The sequence below is a fragment of the Gracilinanus agilis genome, chromosome 1 (assembly GCF_016433145.1).
Source record: "Gracilinanus agilis isolate LMUSP501 chromosome 1, AgileGrace, whole genome shotgun sequence".
NCBI classification, from domain to species: Eukaryota; Metazoa; Chordata; class Mammalia; order Didelphimorphia; family Didelphidae; genus Gracilinanus; species Gracilinanus agilis.
The window spans coordinates 20,796,806-20,808,609 of NC_058130.1; the positions used below are offsets into that span (position 1 = coordinate 20,796,806).

The following is an 11,804-nucleotide window of genomic DNA, read 5'->3' on the forward strand; positions in this document are numbered from 1 at the left end:
TAATAGACATTTGTATTTTACATATTTTTTCCTAGTCTTTGGAAAGGCTTGTTTAGTTTGGGGTTTGGTTTCAGAATAAAATAATTTTAAATATGCACAGAAAGAAAGCTAAATGGAATTATTGAAAAGCAGGATCACTTTAAGAGTTACGTAATGAATTTATTATATATTTTAAAAGAAAATCAAGCTTTATATAATAGAAATTCATAGTTTCATGTATAATCTTCCTTTTTATATTTTATTGTGCATGTGGAACTGCTCATTCTATTTGACTTATTGTTAAAGAAATAAAAATCTTTTAAAAATAAGATAAAATGCATAGACCCCTGTAGGTCTCTGGATAGTTTGTTATAGTACAGATCATGATTTGCCCTTTGTGTTACAGCTCTCAGCAGCAGAGCTTGGAACTCACTAGTGATCTGAGCAGCCTCGAAGTGACCCGGAAAGAGCTGGAGAGTAAAGTGGGATCCTTGAAGGACCAGCATCTAAGGGACTCAGCACATTGGAAGACCCTCCTCAGTAAAGCCGAGAATGAAGCAAAGGATGTTCAGAAAGAGGTAAAGGGAAGAGACGTTGTGCAAACCCCATTGTGATGGGACGTCCTGGCAAAAGCAGCTGACCTTTCCCCGAGTTAGAAATACCAAAGGAAGCAGCAGCGGCATTAGATATCACTTCAGATGATGCCTGTAGTACTTAGCATTTGTCTGTTCTTGTGTGTTGTAATGCATGCGGAAAGAATTGAAGTGGACCCAGTACAAAGCATCTTCTTATCAATTTGCAAGGTTCATGTTTCCTTACTGATTCTTGGGCACCAGGTAATTACTCTCCAGCACTTTTAAGCTCCACAAGGAGCCTTTTCTCTAAGTGATTATTTAATCTGTCCCTGAGTTTACAATCTGACAATTTCTGCTTGATCTTCACTCTGTTGCTGCTTTATCCTTTTCTTCAGTTGTTCTGCTCTCTTGGATGCCTGGGGAAGACTTCCCTTAGATCAGATTTCATTCCAAAGTATATAGTAGCCCAGGAGGGTTCTGTTTTGATTTACTCTGCTCATTTTTATTATACCCAGGAATGTGTGCACTTTAGATTAATAATCAGATTAAGGGACCTTTTTTTCAGTAATCTCTTCCTTAAAAGTAACAAGGTATTAGGTTAATCCAAACAGTGATTCCCAATCCTTTTATGAGGATGAGCCTTTTTTCCTGAATCTTTGAAATGACTGGAGGTGCTGATAGAAAATAACCCATCACATACTCCTAATTAGCAATATTACCGGTTACATATCTCTTCCAGCAAGGAATCTTGATAGTCCCCAGAAAGGGGAGGATGAGCTTGCCTTCCTACTGACCAGGGACCCCAGATCCAGGGACTTTTAATGAATGAGTCACAGCAATGAGAAAGATATTCAAGAAAAACTCTAGTCCTTAAAGTATTTCCAGCATTGTTACTAGAAGATAATTTGTTCATTCAGTGTAATTTTTTATTTTCACTTTTCTTTCTTTGTAGTGTCAAACTTGGAAATGATTGTTCTTCTGTCTTCATGTCTGTTCCTAAAAACCTGTAAATTTCTTTGTGTTTTCTGTGGGCATTTTTACTCTGTAATATGTTCTTCCAGTCTTTGTTAAATATGTTAAATGAGAGAGAGGCTTCACTTGCCATTTGCTGGATTACAAATGATGTGCCAAATTACATATGCCATTGTTTAAACAATCTCAGCACTTTGTAGTCATCTTGTCATCCATACTTCATAATTCTTCCATAATCCAGGGAGAATTATGCCTCTGGAAGATGATTTAGTTGTATGTGAATATGAAGGCATTAGTCATTTTGTTCCATTATTTTTATGAAAATTGTGGTCATTGAACAGTAAGTCAATACAATAAAGCTTTAACTGTCCATGTGAATGGCAGTAGCATGCTGTCCCAACCTCTCAAGTGTTGGTAGTTAACTGGATTGCATTAAAAGCAGCCAATTATTTGACTATGTCTGATCTTGTCAGTATAGTTCATGTGCATTTCCCCCTCTGCCTGTTCCATGTTAACATGGCATAATTGTGTGGAATCATTATATTTTTATAATATAAGGTGTTTTCTCCCCCCTTTTGTTGTGATTTAATTCAGCTTGTTGTATATTATTCTATTGTCCAAAGTTTTGTGAATGTGTCAAGCTTCGTGTATGTGGAATTCACTCAAAATTAACTCGTCTTGCTTTTTATATCTGTCTGCATTTCTCTCCACGCTCTCTCTTCACCTTCCTTTCTCTCAGAGTATCGTGCTCAAGTATTAAGGTAATATATTCCACTCTGATATTTCAAACTAAGGAAGCTAGACACTGGTTAGGTTTGTAAAGAATAATTCGGGCTGTTGGTAATGCACCCACATCACACACTCTATTTCTCTGATTCGATATGGGAAATGCTTACAAATCTTAAAAGGCTACAGACAGACTTAGCTATTATTATTGTTGCCATAGTTATTATTCTTGTGAGGATGAAGCTCTAAGAAGCCAGTGGCGAGAATTCAGAAGTGTTTATATTTGGCTTAAATAATAGGAGCTTACCTGAGTCTAAAACTCCCAGGACTTGGGATCCTGGATGAGTATCTCTCCTCCTTGGGACCATGAGATTTAAAGCACGGAAGGACAATGAAGAAGACCACTCTAGTCCAGTCTCATCATTTAATAGAAGAGAAAACATAGACTTAAAAAGCTGAGGTGATAGCCAGTAGCAGAGGCAGAATTTGAACCAAGGTCTTCTGACTCCAGTGCATATGATGGACAATGCTCTAAGACAGTTTAGTCTCTTAGCCCTGCTCTGTCACAGATCCACTCCTGGCCTAGTCTGGGATTATGGAATTGAGTGCTTTGGTTGAAAAGGCTTCCTGTTGAACCTCAGGCATGCGTGGAGGAGCAGTCAAGATGCAGAACCACAACTTCTTCACAGTCGCTGGAGAGCCCCCTGGTCTGCTCATCACAGTCTCTGCTCCCAAGCTGTCATTGCAGTGCCCCGCTTTAGAGAGTACTCAGTGTTGCTAGGGCCTCTTTACTGGGCAGGGACTGGTTGCAGCTGCTGCTGGAAAGATTCTGGGCCCAAAGAAAACAGCCATTGGACCTTTCTTGGGTATACCTTTAAGCTTATCTCTGGGGAGCATTTTAATACAACCATAAAATTTCTTTTGGGCCTTTCTGTCTCCTTCTGGGTTCCCCTTATTGATCTCTTCACTGGCCCAGATGCTGTTATTACCTTCTTGCCTTGTGGCTACCCAAAACCTCTGCTCATATGCCAAAAAACAATCCCTCCTCCTCCTCTTCTAAAATGATCACAACCAACCAGACACATTTTCTTCAGTACAGCTGATCTTAGTAGGAACTAATCAGTTTTCAAAGGTCTTTAACCCCAAGACTGACTCTTAACATGGACTCTCAGCATTGAGTGGACTTTAGGGAATATTTAGTTCAGTGCTCCAAGAGTAATTTACATTTTAAAAAAAACCATAATAATCCTTAATAAAATTTTAGGTATTGTTGACAAAATGAAGTCCATCTTAGACAATATTGGAGAGTACTTGGAAGTCACGGGGGAATGGGAACTGTACTCAGTATTTTAAATTTAATTTATATGCCACTTTTGAGTATTTCTCTCCCCTTGAAAACTTTGTTCTGTCGTTTCTTTCCCTTGGGGACAAGAAAAGCAGGCTATGAGAAGACCATATGTTAGAAGAGGAGGTACATTCCCATAAGCCACAGACACATCTTTCTGTCTGGACTGAATTGCTGTGTTTTTTGTTACTAGTACACACTGCATAAGAGAGCTAAACCCTCTAGCGATTACATTCTGTTTCAGAACAGTATAGAAGTCAAGTTAATTCAATTTATCAAACATGCTCTAAGACTTAATTGAGTCAGGGCATAGGGCTAAGGAAGCAAAGAGCTTTCATTCTGCTGTGCAGCAGTTACCCAAATATAGAAGCGTACCCACAAAATTAAAGAAGGGAAAGTAACAGCTGGATAGCTGGGAAGGCACTTGGGAAAGGATACTCAACCCGAGCCTTAAAGAACAGGATGGATTCTACGAAGCAGACAATAAAAGGCTACGTTCTGAGCATGGCAGAGAGCTCGGGCACAGCCGTTGAGACAGGGCTTAGGACGTCACCTCCAGGGAGAAAGCCAGAAGGCACAGTGGATGGCGGGGCTTCGTGCGACATACCGCTGCCAAGGTAGTTGCAGCTAGATTGTGTAGAAGCTTCGGTGCGAGGCTGAAGAGTTTGTGTGGAGAGGCTGGATACAGAAAGATCATTTAGGAATCGAGTAGACAGTCCAGGGCAGAGGGCCCGGCCTAGGACTGCGGCCCTGCTAGCGGAGAGATGAACGTGAAGGCCTTTTTATGGAGCAGACTAGAGGAAACCGGACAACGTGGGCTGGGAGAGTCGGAAAGGGGGAAATGAGAAGAGTGTCAGGCTACCTCGGGGCACTGAGAAGGTGCCAGAGATGGGCTTGATGCTGTTGTGGGGGGAAATACCGATGGGATCTCAGTGCTTTTTTCTCTGTAAGGCTCCGAGATGTTAGGGCTGAGGTTGCTTACCCAAATATACTCTCCTGGCTCTTGCCACTTATGCTCTGGAGTTCTCTGACCTTTTTCCACATCTGAAAACTTCAGTCTTCGCTCAGGACTGTGGCAGGGCTGGGGAGGGACCTGCTTTAGAAACACATAAGAACTCAGTGGCTGATACCCCAAGTCCTTGGCCACAAAGGGCCGCAGAGAAGAAAAGTGGTGAGTGTCCCGACCTCCTCCAGGAAGGACTGTGCTTCCCCCCTCCCAGGTAGAAGCCCAGCTCCATGCCTGTTCTAAGTGGGGCCTGCCCCTGTTTTTTCTTTGCCTGTAGTATGAAAGGACCCAGACTCAGCTCACAGAACTGAAGGCAAAGCTTGAAATAACCGAGCAGGAAAAACAGTTCATCACCAAGGAGCTCAGACAATGTCAAGAAAACCTGAAGCAGCTACAAGAAAAAGGAAACAACGTAAGTCTTTACAAACTTGGGGTCTCTTTGGATAAGGGACAGAAATGGGGGGCTTCAGCAGTGCCCCAAATCCCCACGACATTCCTAGAGCCCTCCATGTCCTCACTGTGGCACCCCTGGGCCCAGCAGCCCCAGAGAGGGGATGCCATCTGTGGGACCAGAGTGGTGAGTGAGCGTCCCCCTCTGGACACAGAGGTGAGTGCTGGGGCTTTGGGGAGGCGAACACTCATCCTAAGGGAGAGGCCCCTCATCTACTCTGAGCCTCCCCCTCCAGGATTGACGCTTCTTCCCCCGTAATCTCTGTTTCCCAACGAGTGACTTAAAAAAACCCAACACCTTACTCTGGCTCAGTGTTAGTTTTAAGACAGGAGAGTGGTAAGGACCAGTTAAGGGGGGGGGGGGTTAAATGACTTGCCCAAGATCATACTCCTAGGAAGTGTCTGAGGCCAGATTTGAACCCAGGATCTCCTGACTGCAAGCTCAGGACTCTGTGCACTATATGTAGCTATATATCTAGCTTGCCCTGCCAACCCCCAGTGACTTCTGTGACCACCAGAAGATATTTAATTCTTTTTTTTTTTTTTAAAGCCGCTTTCAGTCTTAGAGCTTTAAGGCAGAAGGGCAATGGCTAGGCAAACGGGGTTAAATGACTTGCCCAGGATCACATGGCTAGGAAATGTTTGAGGGACGTTTATTCTTTGTTTCTGGATATACACGACACCAGTGCCCAGATTGGGGGGCGGGGGGGGGAGGGGTCTCTCCTTCGTCCTGGGAGTTGCAGGATGCCATAATCCTCTCTAGTTACAGTTAGAAAGATGGAAGGTGACTCCTGCCTTTTTCTCTTTCTCAGAAATACTGGAAAATAGGTGTTTCATCTGGGATGTTAGGATAAAAATTGTGAACAGCAACAGCTTGGATTCGTATTTGCTCTTTAAGAGAAACAGTAGTTACCCTTCATGTTGTCGTGCGTTCTGGGCGATGACTGACAGCATGAGCTCTCACCAGGGGTGTTCGTCAGTGTGACCGACTCTGCCAGTGTTAGTAGCTTTGGCTATTCCGAGTCTCCTGTCACTGCTTCGGGGACTGCAGTGGTTGTGAGCAACACGTTTCTTGTGGACACTGGCACACGGCTTGAGTGGCAGCGCCGCCGCACACGTGGTCGTGCGATTCACTGGTCACGTTCAGTTTGTCCTTCCTCGGAGCATTCTGTCCTGGCTTCTAATCAAGGCTTGCTTCGGGAGCGGAGGCCTCCTGAATTGTCGATAAGCCCTGGGTGGAGTTTTTGCTCATTTTTTAAATTTAGATATCTACAAAATTTGAGGACTCCTTTCTTTAGGTTTCATTTATACCTTCCTGCTTGTGGAAATCCAGTTCTGTTTCTTAAAAAAATTTACACTAAAAAGGCATCTAGCATAATCAGAATTGTAGCCCCCGTGTCATCAGATCATCAGAACCTTTTCAGAAATAACTTCTCAGTGACTTTTAAAAATAACCACAAATTCCAAAATAAATGTTTGTCACTTCTTGATCTTGCTCTAAATTACCTTGCCATTTCACAACATAAAATGTTTCCAGTGCATGTTCTCCACACACACGCATGCACACGCGCAGCCAGACAGGCCTGTCACACTAATAAAATTTGTTTTAGTTTTAGCAAACAAACTCCTTGAGAAATCATTCACTAGAGTATTTTTTTTTTTTTGCCAGTCTCCTATGATCCCTCTAATAACAGGTAACTTCTTTTCTGCCTTTCTCGAAGGGGAGGATCATTCCTTTGTGACTTGGGTGCCCAGTGCCACCCCAACAGGCATCCTCAGAACTGGAGATGCAGAAATGACTCGGCCTGGTGCCTGGGTGAAGTGACCGGATGGATCCTAAATCCTTAGTGATATCCAGGAGTCACTTTGTCCAGAGTTGTTTGTGCATATGCCTTTGACTGAGCCACTTATGGCAGTGTATGGCAAGTTACCATGAAGCCGAACCAGGCTTCTTACCGAAATTAAATTCCACTTGGTGTAGCAAAAACTACACTGACTAATTTCCTTGAAATGTCTGTTTGAAGAGAGTAACGTGCTAATGTGACATTCTGTGTTGTGTTAGATGTCTTTCCTACATTGATTCATGCCAAAATTAATGCTATGCCTTAGTTTACCCCCATCTAAATCATCTGATCTTATTTGTAGAGCACAAAATGATTTTTAATTCCCTTCCCTTCTTTAGCCGTCCATATTCCAACCCGTCCCAGCCGTTTTCATCGGCCTATTCCTGGCTTTCCTGTTTTGGTGTTACGGTCCATTGTGGTAGAGAAAGGTACAAGCTCCCTGTCGAGTCGTGTCTGTCCGTCCCTGTCACCTCTTTGTGCCATATTTGTAACTAGTGCATGGGGGAACAACACAGGTGTTTTGTTTCCTGAAGCAAACCCTTCATTTGTGCCTCCTCCCACCGAGCTCAACAATCGACTAATCCCGTAACGTTCTGTCTGTTTCCTTTGTGGTGATGCTAACCATGAATTAATTCTAAACGTTCAGTCATTAAATGTTCAGCTTTCAGCTGGGTCTTTGTCTCTCGCAAAAGCAGAGTAAACTTGACGTGTCTAATGCTGCGGTGTCGGTCAGTGAATTTCCAAAAGAGAATAAGTTCTCTCAGGTTTGAACAAGAAATGAAGAGTTTGCCTCTCCATGTTTAAGCCAGATCACTTTTCCTCCCTGACTCACCCCTTTAATATTGTGGCAGTTGGTTAATACTTTTTCTCTTTTCACTGTGGCTGTGAAGAAGATGAAAAAGGATGAAATTGGAAAAATGGACTCTAATTAAGACTGCACTGCTCTTCTCTTCCAACATACCCTTGGCCATAGCTTTCTGATACCTGACTTATTAAAGAGGAAACATTAGTGTGAAAGCAGTTTTTTATTTGTTTCGGTTTTGGGGCGGGAGAGGGGGTGGTCAAGACTCTGGAGACAATGAAAGGAAAGCTGACGAGGAGGAAAGACTTACAGTGGACTTCAGGTATTGTCCTGCATAGCTGGCCACTGGAATTGTACCTGCTGGTCAGATTGCCTCTTATTTTTTAAATGAGTTTTTAAGAAGTCAAGATTTTCTGACAGTGAGAGGCAGAAGATTCACTGTGCTTTGTGATGAGCCCTCACAGCACATTGGACTGAGGGCTAAGTTAACTGGTTGGTATGAAAGGCTGAGGGAAATGTGGTATTGACTCTTGGTTTCTTTCTACACAGAGACACTGGCCTTGGATGCCCATGTTGGCAGCTCTGGTAGCTGTGACAGCCGTAGTGTTGTATGTACCAGGCCTAACCAGAGCTTCACCATGAGAACTTTGGTTGGTTCCATACCTGCCCTCCTCTTAGAAGCTGGCGTCGCACTCATACTGGGGAGAACAGATCCATTTTCTTCCTTTTTACCTCTCAATACAACAAAAGTGCAAGAAAAGAACAGTCGGGTCATTGCTTTAAATTGTATAAAATGTATCTGTCTATAAAGAGGGAATAAAATTGTGACTTTATTCTACTGTAAGCAATAATTTGCTTGCAATTTTTCATGTAATTTTTTAATTAGTATATTGAGATTCTAAATATTATGGTGGCCTAAAGTAGGCTTCTTGGTACCAAATTATTTATAACATTTAGGTTTATGGCTATTTTACTCTAGATGCTGATTGCCAGATAATTCATTTTCTGATTGGATACCTTCCCAAACCAGACAACTAATAAATATGTGGGAAAAGAGGCACTGTGTGCTCAGTGCCTAGCATTTTGAAATAAATATATGCACATATATTTTTTTTACATATTGACACCATTTTTACTTGCTATAAACCACTGAGCTATTGGGAACAAGACTTAGAGACATCTATGACTTCCATAGATTTTTCAAGGATAAAACATTTGGAAAAGGTTCTGTTTTAGCAGTTATTCAAGAAATATACACGCTTTTGTGCTGCCTTAATGTGACTTCAAGATGTGGATGGCAACGACCTGGAAAAACTTGTGTGGGTATTTTCTTGAGTGAACTGAAGAATTTCTGGGAGCAAAAAGTTTCACATTTCACATCTACAGTGCAGTAAACCAAACTATTCAATTGGAATGTAATTTATTCAACTTTGTACATTCGAAGTAGAGAGACCTTTTCTTTGCTTTCTCATCGACAGCATTTTAGGAAGCATGATTTTTTGTTTTCTCCTCACTGATTCTTCCAGACATGCTTTAAAGAAAGAAAATGTGTCTCCTTTGGATAAATTTTTATTGACTTAACTTTGTTAGGAGAGTTTGGAGTGCATCTCTAGCTAATCAGTCTCCCGGACAAGGTGAATTTCTGTAAACCCAGGGAATCTTACAGTTAGGAATGCAAATGGCTTTGGATTTTTTGGTTTGTTTGTTTTTTAACTGAGTAGTTTTGTTCATGAAAAGCACTACTTCAGTGGGGTCCTAAGTATGTGTGTGAGCACTTAAGCCACGTTTTGCATTTTCAATTAAACACCCAAGTCAGAGTGAGCTATGGTTTTGTACAGCTCGACAGTTATGTCAATAAAGTTTACTGAAGTCTCAATGAAATACTGAAGTATTAACAGAGTGAAGGTTTTTTAGAAAATGGAGATGAGGAAAATCTCAATGAATTGGCTTGGATTCTCCATGGCAATCTACAGGTCTCGCCAAATAAATAGGAGTTTAGCATACAATTTGCCTTGTGAGGTTTTGGGGGTCATTGTCTATATGTTAAAGGTTATATTTTAAGCTGTTGGGGATTTGCTGTTGGGAGAACCATTAGATTTATGGAAGAATTAGTCCACAAATGACTTGTAGAAAATCTCACCGTATTCATTTCACCGTTTTTTTTTTTTTTCTTTCTGTTTCAGGAAGCTATTCCCCCACAGAATGCTCATATGCCAGTGGTACTCTGTACCTCTTGTATATAGGTTATTGCAAATATTGTTCTGAAATGCTTAACTTCAGAATTACATTTTTTAAAGTAAATAATTGTTTTAAATCTATTTTGTAAAGATATAAAGTACAATAGAATTTCTGGAATACAGATTAAACTATTTGCACTAACACACGTGATGTGCATGATTTAATAAAATAACTTTACTCTCCCTATGCATGTTTCAGTTGGATGTCATTTGAAAAATTTAGGGTTAACATCACTCCTGAGTTTATAAAGCTGCTGTCCTAAAATGGCAGTGTGACCATCACCTACTATTGGCACGTTTGGTGTTTCTGGAGATTCATCAAAAATTGTACGCCCGCTTCTCCTGGTTTAATTAGACCGTTGATGAGTCTTCTACACCCTAACATTTCTTTGCTCTTCATAATTGATAGTGTTGTAACCCATTTGAAAGATCCAGTCCCTTAACATAAAATAATGGTCCAGTTATTTCATGGTACAGGTTTTTCTCCAGGGTGTGAACCAAGTGTTTAGAAGCAAAACCTCCATTTTCTTGTTTCCATTAAATTTACCATTTGGATATTCTTATCCTAAATCATGCAGCAAATACTGAGATATCATAAGTGGGCTAGATAACTTGACAGCCATTTCTACCAGCAGATGGGAAAGCTGTTTTAGGAACAACAAATACACAGGCACACACAAGCGTCCTGTACTTTCTGAATACCAATTCCATGCTCCCATGGTAACTTTTTTATTAAGTCTGTAGGTGTCAAAGTCCCCTATTTTTAAAACAAAGGAAAAATATTTTAAAGTGTTTTGACATGTCTAAAATGAGTTGAACTTATGGTTTTGAAAGCTGGTTATATTTATTTGAAGTTAACAGCCAACTATTCTTACGGATACAAAATGTTCTCCTGTAGGAGGTTGTTTTTTTTTTTGTTTTTTTTTTGTTTTTTTTTTTTAGCAAACACACCATAAATTAGTGGTATCCCCTGCAAGAACAATACTTCCATTTAAGCAATGCTATTGTTGCTAGAAGTCGGATTGGAATACTGCTCTTAGAACTGTTGTTAGAGGCTGACACCTGGGCACACACAAGGTCACTCACACACACACCCCTCTTCCTCATTAACTAATCAGATATAACCGCAAAGGTTGAGATTGGTCTTTTTTTGTTTTGAGACAAAAATACTACTTCTAAGCTTGGCCTCTAAGGATGACTATTTGCCCCCATTGAAGTCAAGCAGAAGAAAATGCTTGCGACCCCAAAAGCGATCCTCAGAAAGGACCTCCGTCCAACAAGCCTGTGGTGGGTGTCGAGCACTGTGAGGGGCTTTTGAGTCGTGCTGAAATCAGCAATCACTATCCCAAGGAAACTTTTGGAAGGAGGGCCTCCCTCCCTTCCAGACATAAACTCTGAGGCAGATAGTTTTAAATTCCTATTATTTTGTAACAATGCGGCTTCTTGGGAGGAACTTGAAAGATTATCTTGAACAATCCCCTTGTTTTCAAGTGAGAAAACTAAGTAGAATGATTTTGCCCAAGTCATAGACCTTCCGTTGCTACTAACCAAAATCACACACACATCAGGCATCTGTTATGGGCAAGGGATTCTGCTTGGACTGGCCTGCATCCTGGAACTTACAGTCTGGTTAAAGGATAAGATTCATCTAGAAAGAATTCATGATGTATGTTTGAAGAAGAAAATCGAGGTCTATAGGGGTGAATGACTTACCCAAGGTCATATAACTAGTAGTAGAGCTGAGTCGAGATCCCGGATCCCTCAGAGCCCTTTCCTCTATATCTGAGTTCCTATCTTGCCCCCAATGTTAGCTTAGTACTTCATTGTCCTGAAAAAGAACTTTCTTAAATTAACCCATCGCTAATAAG

At 41.2% G+C, this 11,804-nt stretch overlaps 1 protein-coding gene across 5 annotated transcripts in view; it reads left to right on the forward strand.

Annotated features, from left to right (window-relative positions):
* The window catches only part of LOC123232362 (sarcolemma associated protein), a 157,243-nt gene extending 147,120 nt beyond the window's left edge, over window positions 1–10,123 (forward strand). For 2 of the 5 annotated variants that reach the window (XM_044658903.1, XM_044659018.1), the window contains 4 exons: window positions 386–557; window positions 4,881–5,015; window positions 7,236–7,325; window positions 8,249–8,335. In XM_044658903.1, coding sequence (XP_044514838.1) covers window positions 386–557; window positions 4,881–5,015; window positions 7,236–7,319 — 391 coding nt within the window. In that variant the 3' untranslated portion in view covers window positions 7,320–7,325; window positions 8,249–8,335. The other 3 variants (XM_044658825.1, XM_044658999.1, XM_044658969.1) reach the window with 2 other exon arrangements.
* The last annotated feature ends 1,681 nt before the right edge of the window (window positions 10,124–11,804 follow it).